This window comes from Hyperoodon ampullatus (genome assembly GCF_949752795.1).
Source record: "Hyperoodon ampullatus genome assembly, chromosome: 4".
NCBI lineage: Eukaryota > Metazoa > Chordata > Mammalia > Artiodactyla > Ziphiidae > Hyperoodon > Hyperoodon ampullatus.
This window is the reverse complement of record NC_136917.1, coordinates 145,597,957-145,621,869: the sequence shown is the minus strand read 5'-3', so window position 1 is coordinate 145,621,869 and position 23,913 is coordinate 145,597,957. Positions and strand designations below refer to the sequence as shown.

The 23,913-nt window shown below is 34.2% G+C and overlaps 1 protein-coding gene across 1 annotated transcript in view; it reads left to right on the top strand.

The window, feature by feature from the left end:
* The window catches only part of NIPBL (NIPBL cohesin loading factor), a gene marked incomplete at its 5' end in the record, with an annotated part of 115,755 nt that overhangs the window by 66,563 nt on the left and 25,279 nt on the right, over positions 1-23,913 (top strand). The window contains 9 exons of the mRNA XM_079702333.1: positions 951-1,165; positions 1,277-1,379; positions 1,997-2,095; positions 2,197-2,343; positions 4,578-4,712; positions 5,476-5,574; positions 6,405-6,458; positions 19,566-19,674; positions 21,180-21,316. Coding sequence (XP_079558459.1) covers positions 951-1,165; positions 1,277-1,379; positions 1,997-2,095; positions 2,197-2,343; positions 4,578-4,712; positions 5,476-5,574; positions 6,405-6,458; positions 19,566-19,674; positions 21,180-21,316 — 1,098 coding nt within the window. The remainder of the gene's footprint in view (positions 1-950; positions 1,166-1,276; positions 1,380-1,996; positions 2,096-2,196; positions 2,344-4,577; positions 4,713-5,475; positions 5,575-6,404; positions 6,459-19,565; positions 19,675-21,179; positions 21,317-23,913) is intronic.

Here is a 23,913-nt window from a genome sequence, read left to right as displayed (position 1 = left end):
AATAATGATTATGGAATGATTTTTCTTAAATGGAATTCTGGTACAGATATTGTAGATAGTTTACTAAAATTGTGTGACATGGGAAATATTTGGAAATCTTTCCATAGGTTATCTTTGAGACCAAGTGAGATCATTTGTCCAGGTGGTGCATGAGATGATCTGTTAGCATATAAAAAGAATATTAGAATTTTATGTCTATATTTATTGTTAACTATAATCCTTAATTCTGTTTTTTTATAAGGTATCCAGAATATTAGTAAAATAAGTTTATATGTAAAATTTATACACTATATTGGGGCACTTTTTAATTTTTTTTTTAATTGATGGGATATGCATCTAAAGAGGTTGGAGATAACTAAGCTGTTCAGCCAACTACTGCAGGTTTTCAGTCTTTGTGGAAAGGAACAGATTATACAGTGATGTATGTCAATTATTTCTCAATAAAAGTGAAAAAAAACAGGAACAGATTAAAAGGAACAGATTATAGGTGTGCCTTAGTGTTAATGTATTTCAATAATAATTGGCTATGTATTTCTTGAAGACGTAAGGTGAAATTTTGAAAATAACTATAGTCTTCTACCTTCAGCATTTTATCCATGTGTTCTAAACTTTTCTAGTTGACCCATCATCTCTCTAATTTTACTGACTCGCTGTGTGATACCGTCCTTAGTTAAGTAGTTATAGTAGTATTGTAGACTTAATACAGTTGTGTTTATAAAATTATCTTTTGACATCATTGATATAACTGTTAGAACAAAGTAAAATAATAAGTTTTCTATCATTTAGATATTCTAAATGTTCTAGCTTTCTTAAAATCTGTCTTTATCTGATGGAAGTTTTTTTAAAGTAAACCTTGATATTTGTATTCCTGATTGTGAGCACTTTATCAGTAGGTTGGAAATTTTGTTACTAATTTCATCAAACTCAAATCTCACCAAATTTCTTTCCAGTTTTCTCGTAAATTCTATATAGCCCAGTGGTTCCGTGATACAACTCTGGAAACAGAAAAAGCAATGAAATCACAAAAAGATGAAGAATCATCTGAAGGAACACATCACGCAAAGGAAGTTGAGACAACTGGTCAAATTATGCATCGAGCTGAAAATCGGAAAAAGTTCCTTAGAAGCATTATCAAAACCACACCTTCTCAGTTCAGCACATTAAAGTAAGATCCAAAGTGAAAACATCTTTACTTTTTCAGTTATCTCTTTGATATCTATTTACCTACTTTACAAAATAATTAAATAAATTAAAATTTAATGACTTTTTGTTGCAGGATGAACTCTGATACTGTGGACTATGATGATGCTTGTTTGATTGTTCGATACTTGGCCTCTATGAGGCCGTTTGCCCAGAGCTTTGATATTTATTTGACACAGGTAAACTGGACCAGAATTCCTTATACAATGAAATTAATTTTTCTAATTCTGGTTACTTGCGTTTGAGTATGATATCTATCATTACTGAGAACAGATATTTTAAAAAATCATGAAAGTAACATTTGTTTCTGTGTTCCATATTTGTTAAAATATCTTTGTTCTGCATGCCTTTTACCTACTGATTCTTGTTTTACAGATAAATGGATATGTATCTGTATGGTACAGGTAGAGTGATGGTATATAGGTAGAGTGATTGATGTAATAAAAATATTCAATTCCAAGTTATTATTTAAATGATACTAAATATCCTTGATTAAAGTTACAGATAGGAAGGTTTCAGTGGGGCTACAGGTTCTTGCAGATGAAACATAGCAATAAAAAACAGGTTTAATTGAGAATGCCAGGATAAAGGAAAGTCCGTAAAGCATAGAATGCCTTACTATGTTTTAAGTTAAAGCTTTGGATCAGTAAGATAACAGATCTTTTACTCACTTATATAAAAATTAAAGGAAAGTGAGTATGATATTTATTTTAATCTTTTTTCATGTTTTCTTTCTATATTTTGTTAAATGTTATGTGTTCTAAAATTGATGAAAATGTCAATATTTGCTTGGCAGATCCTTCGAGTTCTTGGTGAAAACGCAATTGCCGTTCGAACAAAAGCCATGAAGTGTTTATCTGAGGTTGTTGCTGTAGACCCCAGTATTCTAGCAAGGGTAAAGAGGAGCACAGATGATTCTTTTTATTTGAGTTTTCTATTCAAATTAAGATATTAGTTCTACTTAGTATAAATTACATTTGCTTTATTTTTCTTTAGCTGGATATGCAGCGAGGAGTTCATGGACGATTGATGGATAACTCCACTAGTGTCAGAGAAGCAGCAGTAGAATTACTAGGTCGATTTGTCCTTTGTCGACCTCAGCTTGCTGAGCAGTATTATGATATGCTGATTGAAAGAATATTGGTATGTTTGTTACGTCATTTTTATTGTCATTTATGAGTATAATTTTGCCTTCCTAATGTCACTTTTAAAAATGTTAAGCTAGAAATGTAGATATCAATTATGTATTTATATTACCTAATCTGTAAACTATAGCAACTTTCTAAAGAAGGACATATTTCAAGAGGAGGGCTGCTCAATATTGTAAAACAAATCATTGGCAAAAATTGGATTCCTTTTTACGCTTACTCTTGCCTTTTGATTATACCAGTTTACAATGAGTAAATGATAGGAGCTACATGGCATAGTTAAATATTTTGGACAGGAATCTAGAGTAATAATTATATGTGTATGTATATAAACAGGAAGAATTGTCTCAGTGAGAACTAGGTATAGAACTTTGGTGTCTGACAGTATTTTGGGCCATTATATATTCACATGTTTCCTTAAAGCTGAATTATGACAAGCTCAGATACCTGCAAGTTAAACAAGAGAGTCATTTGAGTCTTAAGACCAAGCTTAATAAACACTATTCTAAGATATTCTTTTCTTCTATGTCATTGAATTCTTCCCTGGAAAATGAAAGAATGAAAAAATGAAACATTGGCATTACAAAGTATCTGTAGAATTTTCATACCACCCACTGCGGACATATTGACTTCTTCTGTAACTCAACAGAGATGCATTAGGTACAGGATTAGGTATTTCTGAAATGACAAGAGTTTATTTTATCACCTTTAGCCCAGTATTAGAATACAGTGGGACTGAGAGTTACAGATAATTTCATCTTCAACTAGCATAAAATCTTGATGGAAACAAAGAATTTTAAGGAAAGAGTGGAATAATTTTTTCCATTTTAGTGCCTCACTCTTTTCAAGAGTGAAGGACAAACTCCTCAGGATTTTCAGATATAATAAACTCTGACAGTGTCTGCCTTAGTAATGTATCCTAAAATATTTTCACAATTGCTAAATTGCATAATGGAAATAATTTTACACAATAAGTGTTCAGTGCTTTTTATTTATTTTAAAAATGCTTGAATTATGCAAATTTGTAAAGTTAAAGAAAAATAGTACAGTGAACACCCAAGTATCCACCACAATATTTCACCTTTTTTTTAATATATATAAATTAATTTATTTATTTTTGGCTGCGTTGGGTCTTCGTTGCTACACACAGGCTTTCTCTAGTTGTGGCAAGCGGGGGCTACTTTTCACTGCGGTGCGTGGGCTTCTCATTGCAGTGGCTTCTCTTGTTGCAGAGCATGGGCTCTAGGCACATGGGCTTCAGTAGTTGCGGCACGTGGGCTCGGTAGTTGTGGCTCGTGGGCTCTAGAGCACAGGCTCAGTAGTTGTGGCACACAGGCTTAGTTGCTCCACAGCATGTGGGATCTTATTGGACCAGGGCTTGAACCTGTGTCCCTTGCTTTGGCAAGTGGATTCTTAACCAGTGCACCACCAGGGAAGTCCCTCATCTCTGTTTTATTTAGAGTATTCTCTAGCTCTTTTTTACACACATCCACATTGACTAATTTAAAAAGGCCAAGCCAGAGACTTCCCTGGCAGTCCAGCGGTTAAGACTTTGTCTTCCAATGCAGGGGTGCCAGTTCCATCCCTGATCAGGGAGCTAAGATCCCACATGCCTTGGAGCCAAAAAACCAAAAGATAAAACAGAAACAATATTGTAACAAATTCAATAAGGAATTTTAAAATGCTCCACATCAAAAAATCTTTTTAAAAAAGGAAAATATCATTAAAAAGTAAATAAATAAAAATAAAATAAAATGGCCAAGCCAATATTGTTATTTCCTCATGGTTTTGTTTCATTTAATCTGTTCCTTTGTTTCTTATATTTACTATAAATCATAATATAGTGACAATGGTTTGAAAGAGTTAGGTTAAACATTTTTGTTAAATATACTTCATATGCTGTTTAAGTGCCAGACACTAAAAGTTTCATGTTTGTTATCCCATTTAATTTTGGCAAGCTTATACTCTAGTCTTGTGTTCAGTGCTATTTTATATTTTTCCATGTATTAGATATTATATTTTAAAAGCAAAGACAACATAATAAAATAACTTAAATTTATAGTAACATTAATAAAAGAGCATATAAAAAGGAAATATATAGACCATGTTTACCATGTTAATAAATAGTGTATATACTGCTTGTTGGTATTTTCTGATTTCATTTTATCAAATTTCACACACCTAAGCATCTCAATTTTTCTGACGTTTAAAATACCTTTCTATTCCTAGGATACTGGTATCAGTGTCAGAAAAAGGGTAATAAAGATTCTAAGAGACATCTGTATTGAACAACCAACATTTCCAAAAATTACAGAAATGTGTGTAAAAATGATTCGCAGAGTGAATGATGAAGAGGGCATTAAGGTGAGATAAAAACGTTGACTACTTTAAAATTCATTTTTTAATTAATGTTTTAAATAATTTAAATGTTTATTTTACATAAATTTTGTTAATTTACATATATATAAACTTTACAAGTGAATCATCATTTTAGATTATAAATTCAAGAAAAAGACATACTTAGGTATTTTTATTTCTATATCTTGCATTAATTAATAAAATCTGATCTTACCCAACCAATTTAGCAATTATAATATTTAATATCATTGTAGAGATTGCATTGTATATAGGAAGTTTATTATCAAATTAAATTTATTTTGATTTTCAAATGGTATGTGCTTGGTTTTCTAAATTAGTAAATACTTTGTTGAAAGTTTAATCCTGAGTTCATTAGTGAATTTATGTATATATGATTGTCCCTATATTTCTTTTGGGGGTTTTTTTCTTTTGTTTTTTAACAACTTCTCCCCCAAAAGTAGAAAAAAATGTGTTTTTAGTTTGATTAAAAGCATTTGAATGTGTACTCTCCAGAAGTTCTATACTAGGCATCGTATTACCCATTTAAAATCATTGCCAAGTTGAAAAAGGTTATAATTTTTGTAAGTTAATTGCTGATTAAAAAAAAAAAACTGAGGATGTCATACCAATAGTTTCTGGTAATTTGTGTTTTGTTTAGTTATTTATAGATTTTTTTTTAAATCTGTTTTGGGCTTTAATGAGAATTGGGGGTTAAGAATTTTGCCACATTCGTTGTAGTTACTTAGTTTGAAATTTTTCTTTCTTCTAGAAATTAGTAAATGAAACATTCCAAAAACTCTGGTTTACTCCAACTCCACACAATGACAAAGAAGCAATGACAAGGAAAATTTTAAATATCACTGATGTGGTAAGAAGGACTGAAACAAGGGTGGTCCCTGTGGATGCAAACCTCATTGAGGTCTGCCTTGTCTTACAAAGGGAGAGACAATGACAAGATATTTGGTTATTCTCTACTACATCCCTTCCTTTATATTTATGGATGTACTCAAGGGATGCAAGTAAGATGAGAGTGTTGTTTTCACCTAGCCCCACTTTTTGGCATCCACTGAGTTAAAGTGCTGATATTAAAATTCTCCAGATTCTTCCAATGATTGAAAACTGAAAGGGAAAGGAGAAGTGGATAAAAAGATAACATAACCCATGGATGGCAACCTGAAATGAGATAGTAATTTCTACCTTTTTCAGAAAACGTGAATTAAGATTAGTTTCATTATGTTTAATTATACACGTAAACTACAATTTTTCTTGACCCAGAATACTGTTCATGTTTTGAACATAAGAAATTTTATATTATGGATTACATGATCAACAGTTTCTCTGATGTCTTTAAATCTTCTATCTCGAAGGAAAATAGGAAGCAAACATTTCCATTTTTATTGTTTTTAGACCTTACAGATTTTTCTGATAGTGTGTGATTCAATAATACCATTCAGAATGTATACCATTTTTAAAATTTCAATGCATTAAACTAATTTCTTGAATGTCTTCTAAGATATTTTTAGAATAAAGTTCTTTGACATGGTAAATTATTGGCTCACTGAAAAAATAGTTTACTCTAAAAATAATTTTTTTACTTTAGGACTTTAGATATTTATATACTTGAGGCTATAGCATAGCAAAAGTATATTTTAAAGTAAATTTCTAACTTTGATAGTTTCACCATATTTCTCCCCTTAGGTTGCAGCATGCAGAGATACTGGCTATGACTGGTTTGAGCAACTTCTTCAAAATGTGAGTTTTTGTAGACTTTATGATTTAAAAGAAGTTTTTCAGTTATTTTTTAAGTATATACTTTGTGGTAGGGAAAATTCATTTCAATATATTAGGCTGAATGTTTTGGTTAATATCCCTGTTTAATGAATTGTTCAACTGCTTGCTACAAGTAAGTTTTCTAAATCACTAATATTGATATTCTGTCTTCCCATCCTTCTAGATAATTTTTTTATCCCTTTAATCTAGATGATAGACATGAGATCTATAAATAGGTATATAGATTGCATTAAATATATATTTACATTATTTGACATATTATAAAATATGTAGAATTTCCTATAGTAGTACAGGATTAAACCACAATTAGTGTTCTTTAAAAATTTTATAAGTTGAAATATGAATTTTTTTATTTAAGAATTTTCAGATAGATAGAAGTACCCATCACCCAGCTTCAAAAATTGTTAGCACTTTCCTAATATCTTATTTATCTCTATCCCTCCCCCATCTTTTTTTTTTAATTTTTTTTTGGCTGTAATACTTTTAAAGAAAATCCCATACTTTGTATCATTTCACCCATAAATACTTTAGTATTGATCTCTAATAGAAATGACTTTAAAAAATAACCAGAATATCTTTATCATCTATATCAAAATAAATATTAATAAAATTATTTCCTAATATTTAATACCTAGTCGATGTTCACATTTCCCTGATTGTCTCAAAAATGTATTTTTATAGTTGGTTTGCAGTTGCTTTGGTTGACATGACTGTTAAGTCTTAGTCTGTAATAGTCAACCCTTCACTCCTTTTTTCATGCCACTTACATGTTTTCCTGTAGAGTGTCCCACATTCTGGATTTCATAGACCTCTTCTTTCTGGTGTCATTTAAGTTGTTCCTCTGTCCACCATTTTTTTCTGTAAACTCCTAAGTTAGATCCAGAGGTTTACTAATACTGAAGTTCAGTTTTAGGAGTATAGACAGAAATACTTCACAGGCAATGGTAAATATTATTGCCTCACATCAAGAGGCACATAATGTTTGGTTGTTACATTTTCAGTGATTTTGATTGCCTGGTACATCTATTATACAGTCTTTCAGGACTGGTTTTAAATGATCATTACCTAGATTCATTATTTTCATTATAAGTTGCAAAATACTGATTTTTTCTAGTTATTTTATTTATTCCATATTAATTAGCAAGGATTCTTCTTTAAAGAGGAATTTGTCGTAATATTTGGCTACTGTAAAATATAGTTTGTACAGGAAGGGCAGGGGAAAAACTTTATTCTTTCCATTACTTAATCAAGTTTCAGAATAGTGAGTTTTCCTGTCAATATCAGTGTGAACTAAAAGATTTTTGTATCTTTGTATTTTAATTTATTGCAATCATAATTCTTTTTGAAGCTCAAATTGTCCCATCTTTGCCCAGTGGTAGTCCCTTCAAATGGATCTTGTATCTTTTTGGTATAAACTCATTACTCTTTTGTAGCCTGATTACTTTCTGCCTCTACAAGATGCCCCAGACTCAACTTATACATTTTCTGTCCCAAACCTGGAATCAACCATTTTTCCAAAGAGCCTTGAATCCCTTTGGTGGGAATAATCTGGGTGCTCTGGATGTTCATTACTAATGGGTTATCATAGCTTTGGGCCTTTTCAGAGGATAGAGCTAAAAGATACATATTTCTTAGAAAGAAAAAAATAAATCAAGAATTTATATTGATATTTTTAATTCAAATTTAAGATTATGAGATTCTGCTTCTTTGATTTTATTATTTCCTTTAGGCTAAAAATCTTATTTCCAAGGAAATGGACATAATTTCCTATTTGCTTTGCCCTACTATATTAACAGTAAGATTACTGGATACAGTTTAGGATTTTTTTTGCATTTCTTTTTATCTGTAGCTCACTAAACATATACCATTAAAAGTCTATCATGAAGTAATTTTTTCTGTTCGATTATGTCAACAATTTACTATCTGTTAAGTCTATTTGTTTACTTTTTTATTTTTAATAATACTTTTAGTAATAAAACTGTATTTAGCAATTTTTTTTTCTTTTTTTTTCTTTTTGCGGTACGCGGGCCTCTCACTGTTGTGGCCTCTCCCGTTGCGGAGCACAGGCTCCAGATGCGCAGGCTCAGCGGCCGTGGCTCACAGGCCCAGCCGCTCCGCGGCATGTGGGATCCTCCCGGACTGGGGCACGAACCCGCGTCCCCTGCATTGGCAGACAGACTCTCAACCACTGCGCCACCAGGGAAACCCTAGCAATATTTTTAACGATCAATCAAAATTATTTCATTGAGACATAATTTACATGCAAAAATTTTCACCAATTTTAGGTATACATTTTTATTAACTTTAATAATTATTTACAGTGATGTAAAGAATATCACTCTTAAAAGCTTCCTTGTGCCTCTTTGTAGTTGATCCTCTCCCCTTGGTCCTTGGAAAACACTGATTCACTTTTTGTCACTACAGTTGTCCCTTTTGTAGAATTTCATATCAATAGAATCATACAACATGTAGTCTTTTGTGTTTGACTTCTTTTAACTAGCAGAATGTTGCTGGTGTATTAATGTTTTATTCCTTTTTATTGCTGAGTAGTGTCAATAGTATGGATGTATCAATTTCTTTATTCACAAATTTATGGACTTTTGAGTTGTTTTCAGTTTGGACTGTTATGAATAATCCTGCTATGAATATTTGTGTGCAAGTTTTTGTGGGGGTAGGTGTTTTCATTTCTCTTGGGTAAATTCCTGTGATCGTAATTGTTGGGTCATGTGGTGAGTGAGAAACTGCCAAGCTGTTTTTCCAAAATGGCTGAACCATTTTGCATTTCCACCAGCAATATTCCAGTTGCTCCACATCCTCAGTACTTGGTATTGTCATTCTTTTTAACTTTAGCCCTCTGGTAGTATGTAGTAATATGTTGCTTTTAAAATTTTTTTAAGATGCCTTTTTTAAGCATCTTCATGGTATTTGCCTCTGTTATCCAGTCTGTAATATCTTGGACTCTCTTCATCAATCATCTTCCATTTTATAATTTTACATGATATATTTGACATCCTTTCCCTCCTAAGTCACATAATTAGCTCTATATTATAGAGCCTTATGACCATCTTAGTTATATTTATGTCAGCCATTCCAAAGGGGGCATAATAATTTCTAGAAAGCTCTACAACAATGTTTCATGTGATAATTGTAATAAATGTTAAAGTAAGAATTAAGTATAGCTATCAGAAATGTCATTAGTTAGTATTAATAAAAAGAATCTAAGATAATATCCCTATGTGTTATTAGCAAGTTGGAAGTAGAAAAGAGAACACTAGATTTATAACCTCTTAGCAGTAGTTTTATATTCTTTATATCTTTACTCTCTAGTCCTCTTTTAGTTCATTGCTTTCTGTTGCTCCCTATTCATTGCTTTCCTACTTTAGTTTCTGCCAACAATTTAGTTTACCAAAATGACATTGTGACTTTCTGATACAGTCATTAGACTAGCAGAGTTTAGTTTAATGAAATAAAGAAAACTAAAAAATATTTATATAAATACATCTGATGGAGATATAACCAGTCTTAGCAGTTGTAACAGCACTGTGCATAAATTTTAAGAGAAGCTGGGAAGGATACAAAGAAGAGACTACTGGAATTGTTTGAAATTCTTGAATCAAAAATAATTAGCACTCTTACTGTTTCCACATGGATTCATGTACACACATTCCATTCTGTCCAATTTCAGATATTTCTCATTATTATTTTTATGTTGGGTCGGCTTTGTATAAATCAGTGATTCCCAATTCATGGAATATGATTTCCTAGGGAAACTTGAAGTACTACATGAAATAGTTTCATATTTACACAGGCATCAAACTCTGTCCACTAAACTACATATACACATTTTGTAAATGTATGGAAATTCAATTCCCTTATAACTTAATGAATTCATAGCTTTTTTTGTGATTTTTTTCAGTAGTATGTGAAAGAAAAAGTTCTATCATGAAAGTCCTTACATTTTTTTTATTTCTAAAAAGTGGTTCAATTAATTTAAACCACTATCATAGCCTATGGTGGGTACACAAAATTAATTTTACAGAGCCACTCATTGTCACCGCTTATGATCTAAGACTACAGCCTTTTTTTTAGTTTACAAGAAAATGCAAGCAATGAAAAAACTTGAATAAACTATATTTCATCTGTTCCTGGCCTTTGTAGTCCAGAACAAGATCTCCTTCTTGAAGTTTACAATCAAATACTCTTATTGCCATCAATCAGTGAATGAATAGAGAAACCGATATATCCATACAATTTGATAGTGCTCCACATCTTAAAGGAACAGACTGCTGATACATACAGCAACATAGACGGTTAATGAAAACACTGCAGAATGAAGGAAGCCTTACACAGAGGAGTACATACTCTGATACCATTTATATGAAGTTCGAGGAGTGACAAAACTAATCTGTATTGGAAAAAATCAGAGGAGTGATTGCAGGGGATCAGGGATTGACTCAGAAGGGACATGTATTAGTCATGTTTCTCCAGAGAAGCAGAACCAACAAGATACTGAGAAAGGGAGACAGAGAAAAGATTTATTATAAGGAATTGGCTTATGTCATTATGGAGGTTCTTAAATCCCACAGTCTGCTGTCTGTAAACTGGAGACCCAGAAAAGCCCCTAGTATGTAGTTTAGTCTGTGTCCTAAGGCCTGAACCATGGAAGCTGATAGCATAAATCTCAGTCCAAATGTGGGAGGAGACCAATGTCGCAGCTCAAGTACTCAGAGAATGGTTGGATTCTCCCTTCCTCTACCTTCTGTTCTATTCAGCCCCACCCACATTGGAGAGGGCAGTCTCCTTTGCTGAGTTCACGAATTCAAATGCTAATCTCATTTAGAATCACCTTTACTCACCAACACGTCCAGTAATAATGTGTAACCAGATAACTGGGCATCCCTTGGCCCAGTCAAGTTAACACTTAGAATTAACCGTCACAGTTCTACCTTTTGTTAACTTGGTACCCATATACATCTCCTTAAACCATACTAAATCTCCAAATAAAGACAATAACAAGGTCATGATTCTACCTAACATGATACAATTATCATGCATGTAACCAAAAATGCACTAACCCATTCCCCAGAAGAAGTCCTTGAGTGATGTTTACTCTTCTTGATATCCCATAATTTAAGTACTGTGATGTCAGATTAACAACATTTAAATACTATGATATGAAGTCAGTACACTTTATGTTATGTGATAAAGGAATAAGGGGGGGGAAGAAAGATATTTTCTCACTTTCCCTCTCGATCTCTCTCTCCCTTTCCCTCTCCCCCACCTCTGTACACACAATACACACACATGTACACACACACAAATGTATTCATGACAAAATAAGTAGGAAATACTCATGGCAATTAAAGTCCTTATTTCTATAACTGGTAACGTGATCACAGCTGGTATAATACTAAGAGATGGCCTAAGGGATCTCTTGTATTCCAGACATACTCTTCCATACCTCCATTATAGAGTAGTACTCCAATTTCTTCTTGTTAGTCAGGATCAATCACTCCATCCAGACCCTAACTCCCTTCTTTGTTGTTGATTCAGAAGCATGAGGAGCACACAGTAGTTGGGTGACAGTAGTAACTTTCAGTTCAGTGGGATTATGGTTGTGTCTCCTGGTAGAAGCGTTCCCTCTCTAGAACCTCTCTCTAAGCCAGCAGAGCATAAAGTAGCTGGAACAGAAGCAAAAATTTTGCTAATGGGTCACTAAGGGTAATAGTGAGTGATGCCCCTCAAATTTCCACCTCTTGATTCCTGGACTAATCCTGGCTATGGACTAAACAGCACCATGTATTGATGCTGATTCAGAGCATAAGAGCCTGCTGGAGAATCTTGCCTGAGCCATTGCAGGATAGTGCCACCTATCTGGTGCTGTAACTGACTCTTTAAAGGGACATTCCACATTCTATCAAGTCAGCTGTTTCAGAATAGTCGGGAACATGAGCGTGGGCTTGTTGCTGCACTTCTTTTGCTGTGAAGTGAGTTTCTTAATCAAAAGCAATGCTGTTTGGAGTACCATTATGGTAGATAAGGTATTCTGTAAGTCCACAGGAGATAGTTTTGGTAGAAGCATTGCATGCAGGAAAGGCAAATCTGTATCCAGAGTGTCTATTCCAGTAAGAACAAAATGCTGCCCCTTCCATGATGGAGGCAGTCCAGTGTAATCAACCTGCCACCAGGTAGCTGGCTGATTACCACAGGGAATGATTCCATATGAGGGACTCAGTGTTGGTCTCTACTGCTGGCAGGTTGGGCACTCAGTGGTAGCCATAGCCAGTGTGGCCCTGGTGAGTAGAAGTCCATGTTGGTGAGCCTATACATGGCCTCCATCTCTGCCACCATGGATAGTTTGTTCATGAGCCCATTGGGTGATGACAGGAGTGGCTGGGGAAAGAGGCTGATATCCTCAGAGAAGGTATCTGCAGAACAGGTCATCCTATCCACTTGATTTTTAAAATCCTCTTCTGCTGAGGTCACCCTTCGGTGAACATTCATGTGGGATATAAATATTTTCATGGATTTTGCCCATTCAGAGATGTCTCCACATGCCTCTTCCCCAGATTTCCTTATCACACATCTGGTCATTTCTCCTTCCAAGCAAAGTGAACAACCAGATGCACAGCTTCAGGTTCTGCCCAGTGGGAAAATTCCTCTTCACCACTGTCCTTCAGGGATGTCCCAGAAAGGAGTTGTATTGCTACAACTATCCACTTTTGGGTGGTACCTGCATATTGTGCAGACCAATCTGTAAACCAGGCCCAAGTCTTCTCTTCCTCTGTCAACTGACCCTAGGGTCTTCCCCATGGTCAGCTGAGGCCATAGGTGCAAGCTGGGACAGAGAAGGTAGTATAGCAGAAGTGGGAACCACAGGCATTTAGGCCATTTTTTCAAGTGCCCTTCAGCCTGCTCTGACCTAATCGTGTATATACCACTTACATTTGATAATAGAGTACTGCTTTTCACACCCAACTTTATGGCTTGGTGAGTCAGAAAACACCCAGTTCATGACAGCTCGGAATGCATGATAATTTGGTGGCCCATGGCTAGGCATTCAGTATCTACTGAGGCCCAGTAGCATGCCAAGAGCTATTTCTATGGAGGATGGCAAGGCTTTGCTCCAAAATCCTAAGGGCCTATACTGCAGTTCACATACGGGGGCTTGCCAAAGACTCCAAACAGCATCCCTGTCTTCCGTTAACACTTCAAGCACCACTGGATCTGCTAGATCGTATGGCCCAAGTGGCAAAGCAACTTGCACAGCAGCCTGGACCTATTCCAGAGCCTTTTCTTTTGTTCTGGGCCCCACTCAACACTGGCAGCTTCTTAGGTCAGTCAGTAAATGGTCCAGAATAATATACCCAAATGAGGAATTTGTTGCCTCCAAAATTCAAAGAAACCCACTAGGTATTGAGTCTCCTTTTTGGTTATAGGTGGGACCAGATGCAACATCTTATTCTTTACTTTACAGTGAATATCTCAATATACCCCACACCACTAAGCCCCCAGGAATTTCTTTGAAGTAAAAGACCTCTAAATTTTTGTTGGATTTATTTCCCACACTTTGACACACACATCTTACCAATAAGTCTAGTATAGTTGCTACTTTTTGCTTACTACATAATATCAACATAATGTCATCAATGTAATGGGCCAGTGTGATATCTTATTGAAGGGAAAGATAATCAAGAACATGCAAACTAAATTATAATGTATGGCTGGAGAGTTAATGTACCCCTGAGACAGGTCAGTGCAGTGTATTGCCAGCCTTGCCAGCTAAAAGCAAACTGCTTCTGGTGGGCCTTTGACAGGGATGAGAAAAAGGCATCTGCCAGATCAGTAGCTGCACACCGGATCCCAGAGGACGTGTTAATTTGCTCAAGCACTGATACGTCATCTGGTACAGCAGCTGCAATGGAGTCCCGACCTGGTTAAGCTTATGCTGATTCACTGTCATTCTCCAGGATCCATTTGTCTTCTCAGGCCAAATAGGCAAGTTGAATAAGGATGTGGTCGGAATCACAACCCCTGCATCCTTCAAGTCTTTGGTGGTAGCACTAATCTCAGCAGTCCCTCCAGCGATACAGTATTGTTTTTGATTTACTATTTTCCTAGGTAGAAGCAGTCCTAGTGGCTTCCAGTTGGCCTTTCCCACCACAATAGCCCTCACTCCATTGATCAAAGAACCAATGTGGGGATTCTGTCAGCCTGTGAATAAGTCTATTCTAATTTACATTCTGAAACTGGTGAAATAACCAGAGGATGGGTTTGGGGACCCACTGGACTCACTGTGAAACAGACCTGAGCTATACCTTCATTGATCATCTGACCTCCATAAGCTCCTACTCTGATTGGTGGGCCACAGTGATGTTTTGGGTCTCCTAGAATTCGTGTCAGTTCAGAGCCAGTGTCTGGTAATCCCTAAAGGTCTAATAATTTTTTTCCCCCAGTGCACAGTTAACCTGATAAAAGACTGTAGGTTCCTTTGGGGAAGGTTGGAGAAAGGATTAACAGTATAAATTTTCAGTAGTGCATGGAACTCCTTCCTCAAGAGGATTCTTCAAAGAATGCTGTGGATTGAATGTTCGTGTCTCCAAAATACATAATGTTGAAGCTTAATCCCCGGTGTGATGGTATTAGGAGATGGGGCCTTTGGAGGATAATTAGGTCATGAGGGTGGGGCCCTCATGAATCAGATTAGTGTCCTTCTAAGAAGAGACATGAGAGAAATTACCTGTCTGCTCTCTGCTGTGTAAAGTTACAACAAGAAGACAGCCATCTCTGCAGGCTAGGAAGAGGATCTTCACCAGAAACCAACCATACGTTGATCTTGCACTTCCCAACCTTCAGAACTATGAGAAATAAATTCTATTGTTTAATCCACATAGTCTATGGTATTTGTTAAAGCAGCCCATACTAAGAAAATGGTATCAACAAGTGAGGTGCTGCTGAAATAAATACCTAAAAATGTGGAAGTGACTTTGGCATTGGGTAGTTGGTAGACACCAGAAGATTTTTGAGGTGCATACTAGAAAAAAACTGATATTGCTGTGAAGACATTAAAAGGCAATTCTGATGAGGTCTCAGAAAGAAAAGAGAAGAGCTATAGGGAAAGCTTCCTTCTCTTTAAAGCATATATATAATCATGTACAGAATGTTGGTAGAAATATGGATGGTTAAAAGCCATTCTGATGAGGTCTCAGATGCAAATGAGGAACATGCTATCAGTCAACAGAGAAAAGTGACTCTTTGTTATAACGTGACAAAGAACTTGGCTAAATTGTGTTTCTGTTCCAGTGTTTTGTGAAAGGTAGACCTTCAAGTGATGAAACTGAATGTTTAGCTGAGGCGATTTCTAAGCAAAGTGTTGAAGGTGCAGCTTGATTTCTCCTGCCTGAGTTTACAGTCAAATACTGTCTCTGTCTCCATCAGCCAGTGAATGGTTTAAAAAAAACGTGATGTATCCATACAACTTGATAGTATACCATATCATAAAGGAACAAACTATTGATACATACAGCAACATAGGTAAATAATAAAAACATGCAGAATGAAAGAGGCCTTACACAGAAGAGTACATATTATGATTCCACTTATATGAAGCTCTAGGAGAGGCTAAACTAATCTATATTGGAAAAAAATCAGAAGAGTGGTTGCAGGGGGCCAGAGATTGACTGGAAAGGAACATGAGGGGACTTTCAGGGGCGATGGTAATAATCTATATCAGTGGTTCTAAAAGTTATCAAGATTACCTGTGACTTGTTAGAAGTGAAGTTCTAAGGCTTTACCCCAGACTTAATTAATCCATAACTCTGAAGTAGGGGCCCACCTAAACAAAGTCTCCAGATGATTCTGATATAAGTTAAAGATGGAGAAAGACTGTCCTTTATCTTGATAGGGAGTTTGACTTATATAGGTGAATACACTTAACAAAACCAGGCGAGTATACACTGAAGATTTGTATATATTTCATGTAAATTTTATCTCAAAAGGAAGAAAGAGGGCTTCCCTGCTGGCGCAGTGGTTGAGAGTCCTCCTGCCGATGCAGGGGACACGGGTTCGTGCCCCGGTCCGGGAAGATCTCACATGCCATGGAGCGGCTAGGCCTGTGAGCCATGGGCGCTGAGCCTGTGCTCCACAACGGGAGAGGCCACAACAGTGAGAGTCCCGCGTACCGAAAAAAAAAAAAAAGAAAAACGAGGAAATACACTGATGTCTGCAGCTTACTTTGAAATGCATCAAAAAGATGGATAGAGATGTGTATATGTTTACGTATACATATGCACACATATATACATATATCTATGCATGCGTATCATGGGGCTGGTTTAACATCACACGTGTGTATGATTTAACGTTAAACAAAAAATAATCATGTCAGGATACAGGAGAAATCGTTGATAAAATTTAATACCCTTGAATGACAACTTCTAGTAAACTAGGAATAAAATCTGACAGAGACTAAACTATAAAACCTAAAATGACAATCATGCAAAATGGAAAGATATTAAAAGATCTCATCAAAATCAAGAACAAAAAGTATTCATCAAACATGTCAAAGTGATTAAAAAATGTATATGGAAAAGTAAAGAGCTGAAAATAATTGTCATTTCTGAAAATGCAGGGACACTGATGTGCCTTAACAAATATCAGGACTTATTTTTAGAGATACAGTAATTAAGGTAGCATGGATTTTTCAATAAATGAGACTGGGCCAAGTGGCTATCCATAAGGATTTTTTTTTTTTAATTCTTCAACTCAGCAGTCAATTCCATATAGATTAAAGGAAATCTTTAAAACTTACAGAAGAAAGTATATGTGTGAATATATTTTTGACCTTTCTTAGGGAAGAATTTCTTAAGTCACAAAAGCCATTAACCTGGAAAGATTGATAAATTTCACTGCCTTAAAATGAGGAACATTTATGAATCAAGAAAACACAAGTCACAAACTGGGAAAGATATTTGATACACATATAACTAACAAAGGATCATTGTTAAAAATATGTAAAGAACTCCTGTCCTGCAAACCAGTATAAGGCAGGAGTCCTGGCAGGAAAACAGGAGAAAGTCATGAATAGGCAGTTCATAGAGGAGATAGCACACATGGCCTATAAGGTATTCAGCCTCATAAGTAATATAGGAAATACAAATCAAGACCACATTTTACACCCATTTGATTGGCAAAAGTTGAAGTTCGGTGATAACAAATGACAGAGAAAAGGTGGATTAAATAGCATCTCTTAAACACTGGTGCTGAGAAAATATTACAACAAAAGTTTTTAAATTTAGCATTATTTCATAAGGTTGAACATTCATATATCCTATGACCCAGTAGTTCCACGCCAAGGTATATACCCAAGAGAATCTTGCATATGTGCACCAGGAGACAAGAATTTTCATTATGCCACTAAAATTTTAATTAACCTGTCTTCAGAAGAATGGATAAATGAACTGCAGTATAGACATACAAACGGCCTGTCGTATAGCAGTGAAAATGAATAAAGTAGTTTCATGCAACAACCTGGATTACAGTTAGTGACATGTTGAGTGAAAAAGGCACATCCCAGAAGACTACATCCAGTATGATACCTTTCAGAAAGTTGAAGATCCAGCAGAACTATAAACAGTATTTAGCTTAGACAATTTTTTTAAAGCAAAGAAATGGTAAAATTCCTGATAAGTGGTACCTTGAAAGTTAAACAGGAAGATGGGATAAAGGAAGGAGCACATTGGGAAATATAAGTTATTGGAAATATCCTTGAGTTAGGTTCATAGTGCATCATTATATTTATAAGTAAATAAAAGGGTACATAACCAGTATTGGCAATGCCATGAACTAAAATTTATGATTAATACTTTTATGTATACTTGATGTCTTGGAGAGCAGAAAGAAAAAACGGGCGAGGAGATTGTTTTCTACTCCTGCCTGAAAAAGACCAGACTAGCATATAATTTTAATAGCTGCTTAAGGTTGAGTTATAGAGCAGAACAAGGAGAATTTGCTGTTCAGAGTTGTAACTGGGTAAATTGAAGTTTCCTTGCTTTGATTTATTTCTTTAAATTGGAGGGAGCAGGGGAAATGTGTGTGATATGTTATTCTGATTGCTATCAGTTTTAATCATCCACTCATATTGTAGTGAAAGTTTAAACTTGTGCTGTCCCGTACTAGCCACACGTGTTTTTTCATTTAAATTAACTTGAATTTTTATTTACTTTTAATTCCTCAGTTATACTATCCACATTTCAGGTGTTTTGTAGCTGCATGTGGCTTGTAGCAGCAATAATGGGCAGCACAGATATAGAACATATCCATCATTGTAGAAAGTTACATTGGACAGCACTGGAACTCTTGACAGAAATTAAACATTTCAGTTTCTTTAATAGCCCCAGAATTGTATTAGCTATTCTTTATTAACAAAACAGATATACCTTAGATGACTTTACCATTGACCTCTGATTATTATGAAAGATTGGATTGGTTTTATTTTTTGGCTATAGTTAGACTGATCTCTTTTCCTCATATCATTATTCGTAACACTTTTCTAACATTGTTTATTAATAACTTGGTAAGAGATAACACAGGGAAGAAATCCAGCCTTGTGTTTTATAATTGCGAATTATAAGGTGCAATTCAGATGTAGTTACAATTATTTTAAAAATGTAATTAACCCATAATATACTTTTTTGAGACATCAAAGAACTTGAAATAATAAGGAATGGAATTCTCATTCTTTAAAATCATTCCAACTAACATTGAATGGTACTCTTAAGGGAAGGTCACCGTTCTCATTTCTCTCATATTCTACCTTAAGTCCTACACATAGCAATTTAAATAACTTCATACTAAAATTGTTTGAAAGTATCTATAAATTACTGGTTTATAAGATATTTTTAAATATTTGTTACATATTTTTGTTTATTAATTTGCATTTTCAGTATTAAATTGTTAATAACCAATTGAAAAGCTTATTACTTATGGACACATTTAATGCGTTTATATTATTATTGTCTAATGAATAATTATACTGGGATTTTTTTTTTTATATATATACATATATAGTTGTTGAAGTCCGAAGAGGATTCCTCATATAAACCTGTGAAGAAAGCTTGTACTCAACTTGTTGATAACCTAGTTGAGCACATTCTTAAATATGAGGAATCTCTAGCTGGTAAGACATTTTATATATTGGTCGTTAAGTTGATTTTATAAGATATTTTAAAATACTTTGGGCACATTTCTCATTTTTGCCTCTAGCTCTGCTTAGCCTAATAATTAACTACTTCACTTTTAAATGAAATCTGTTTTTTGTTTGGTGTTGAATCCTAGGTTATATTGTTATGGTTGAGTAATATTATCTAGAGCAGTACAATAAAAGCATAGGACTTATCTCTTCCACATATCTTTCAATAGCACATAATTTTAGATGTCATAATGAACAGGAATTAAAGTAAGTCCAGGGGCTAATATGTATTTAGCTAAATGCACTCATCCAAAAACTGTTCAGTATCTTTTAAATTATATAAAATTTTTATCAAAATGAAATTGTTTTAATTATTATAAAAATGTTTTTAAAAGATTTTTAGTATATACCTAATATCATTTATAATTATTATATAAAATGTGCTTAATCTTGACCTAGAAAGCTGTTAATATTTTTTTAATTGAGAAATTCCTTAAATATTTAATATTTTATATTATTTATCACACTGTCAGTCACAAAATTGAAGTTAATGAAAATATAAATAATTATATAAAACTTATAAAAGTCATAATGGATATCTATTGCTTAAAAGCACACAAGACTAACATTATTTCCCATCCCCTAATGTACGTTAATGAGGAACAATAGTCAGCCTCAGTCAGTTTTCAGAATTGGGGGCCAGTTGCCTCTATACAGAGGTATCATTTATGGTAAAATTGTTGATATTCTTTATATTTTTATTGCAGTTTTTTTTCTTTAATTTTTTTTTCATTTTCCATGTTTACCTCTTTTTCTTTGTATATTTTGTTGTTTCCCCTACTTTTCCCTATCCTAGATTTTAAGGGTGATACTGTTGTCACTTAATGTTAAAAAGTTTCTAATCTCCTCTAAAAACTCCTGAGAACCAAGAAACATTTTATCTCCTAACTAGCAACATTTTCCTCTCACCTGAACAGCATTTTGTTTACTTTTCTAATATAGCACTGGCCCACCTTCTTATCATTCCTGTCTTCTAACATTATTCTCCCACAGCATCTCTTTTTTTCCCCAGTACCCTTAAACACAGTATCACCTCAGCTAAATTGTCTTTGTCCTCCTTTGCTAATTTTCTTTCCCATACTCATTTCCATCCAGTTTTAGATATAATCAACACCATGTTTATTCTGAAAATTCTATCTCTAAACTTCCCAACTTTCATTCTACTTTTTAACTTGAGTCCTACTCCCCTCAGTGTAAAACTTGCCTTCCCTAGTGCAGCCTCCTTGTCCTTTATCCTTAATATATGTAATATTATATAACAAAGAAAAAATGAAATGCAGGAAGTCTAGCATCATAAGAAATGCTAATCTGTTGTATTCAGGCATGTACTGAATCTATTCAGGGGATAGTATTGAGTAATTTAAATAATATTCTGTATAATTTCCATTGCCTTGTCATATTTTAGTGTCTTATTTCTCTGTTTGTTTTTCCAGACTCTGACAATAAAGGTGTGAATTCTGGACGATTGGTAGCTTGCATAACCACTTTGTTCTTATTCAGCAAAATAAGACCCCAGCTCATGGTTAAACATGCCATGACTATGCAGCCATATCTTACCACTAAATGTAGTGTAAGTATTAGAGCTGTCCTATTTTTCTCTTATATAAACCATGTAGTAAATATTTTAAATTTAAAATTCACATTGTGTCATCCACATTTTCACTGACAGATGACAGTCATTTTCACTGACAGATCAACTGGGTTATGTACTCAAATGTATGTTCTAATATTTGTGGCAAGTTATCTACAAACATCATTTTTCTGATGTATTATAAATAAAGTTCAAGTCCCATTTCTTTGTGAACTCCTCAAGCTAAATCCTCAGTAATGCTTAATAAACGTTGTAATTATTGTTAGGACTTAAAAGGTGAATAAGACAGAGTTCCTGTCACTGAGAAATTTACTGTCTTTTGGATTCTGATTTTGCTTTTCGTTTGTCATTTTTGATATATTTTATTTATTTTTATAACATATCAGTATATTGAATATGGAAGACCTAGGATCATCAGAGAGGCTAGGCTGTTATTTTAAGTTAATATTACACATACTATGTTTTCCTAAAATCAAATGTGAAGATTAAATATTACTTGAGTAAGATAATCTAGCAACTTAACATGACAGTGTGGTGAGTTAAGTGGCTTATTATAACACTAAATTTTAAAATACTCTAAAAACCTATAAATGTAAATAGTTTTTTACTTGCTATGTTCCCAGTGTTCCTAAGGAGCTAATTTGAACTGTTTACTAAATTTGTTTTGTTGCCACGGTCAGGTTTTTTTGGCAATCTAAATTAACAAATTCTAGGTGAAAATCTTCAGGATGTCCTGAGAAATTTTAAAGACTGAGGAAAGTACCAGAAGATAAATGCATTAAAAGCAATATATAAAACAATATATAGGGCTTCCCTGCTGGCGCAGTGGTTAAGAATCCACCTGCCAGTGCAGGGCACATGGGTTCGAGCCCTGGTCCGGGAAGATCCCACATGCCGCGGAGCAACTAAGCCCGTGTGCCACAACTACTGAACCTGCGCTCTAGAGCCCGTGAGCCACAACTACTGACCCTGCATGCCTAGAGCCTGTGCTTCGCAACAAGAGAAGCCACTACAATGAGAAGCCCACACATCGCAACGAAGAGTAGCCCCTGCTAGCCACAACTAAAGAAAGCTCGTGTGCAGCAACAAAGACCCAATGCAGTCAAAAATAAAATAAAATTAAATTAATTTATTTATTTAAAAAAAACCAATATATAGTACTTCTGAAAACAACATTTAAGACAACATTTAATTCTATCTTCAGGGCTTAGATCTTGGTGTTAGATCCAGAAATAAATTGATTAATATGTAATCTGTGGCTAATAATAATAGATAATATTTATTGAGCGCAGTGCCAAACACTGAAGAATTTTACATACATTATCTCATTTACATTGTGAAGTCGGTACCATTATTATCTCAGTTTTACAGATAAGGAAACAAAAGCTTAGAGAATATAACTAACTTGCCCAGTGTCACACAGCTAACAAGTCCCAAAACTAGAATTCAACACCATGGCTTGCCTCTAGAATCTGAACTATAATGGAACCTTTGTAAATTGTCCTCGTTTCAGTCAATATTTTTTTAAAGCAAGGTTACTTTGAAAACGTTTTGTATAATTTGTTATGCATATATACATATTTTTATATATACACCAATGTAAAGTTTTATATAAATAAGGCCATCTCATAAATATAATAGACACATTTTAAAATTTTTTGTTTTTTATATCCTATCCCCATCTTTATTCCTCCTCTTCTCAAGATAAGCAATCTGGAATATCCTTGCCACTTTATCCATGTTTCTATAATTGTAGGCACACATAGACACATATACAAATGGTTGACCAGATTTTTTAAAAATCAGGTCATGTTATATACATATCTGTTAGGCATTTTTACTAATCTCAAAACAACTGATATATGTTTAATTCATCCTTTTGAATGGCTACATATTATTCATCTTATGGACGTCCTGTGATTTATTTAACCATTTCCCATCTTGGCAGGTATTTATTTACATTGTTTCCTATTGATAGCCACTACAAACAATTCCTTAATAATCATTCCTATTCATATACTTCTAAATACTGGTGCTTTTTTTCTTTTGGGATAGATTCTGAAGAATTAACTTCCCAGATTGAAGGAATTTTTTTTAGTTTTGGTTTTGGTTTTGGTTTTGAATAGATCTTTCCAGATTGCTGGTGGACATGTTTCATAGCCTCTTTGGAAACCAGTAAATGACAATCTGTCATTTTTGTACTCTTTGCCAGTCTAACAGGTGTAAAAGAATATAGTTCATTGTTGCTTCAGTTTCCCTTCCCTGATTTCTAAGAAGGTTGAGCATCTTTTTTATGATATTAACCAATTGGACTTGATTTTCTGTGATTTGACTGTTGTTATCATTTGCCCATTTTACCTTTGAATTGTGGACCTTTTTTTGAAAACTCTTTAAATGTTTAAGATACTGAACTATCTTATGTGTATTCATTTCAAATATTTCTTGTATTCTACAGCTCTTTTCCTTCATGATTTACGTCTTCATTTAAATTTTCCTTCCAGAATTTAAGATACTTCATTTACTTGATTTTTCAAGCCAGTTATGTTTCAAAAAATTTTTACTACATATTTTTAAGT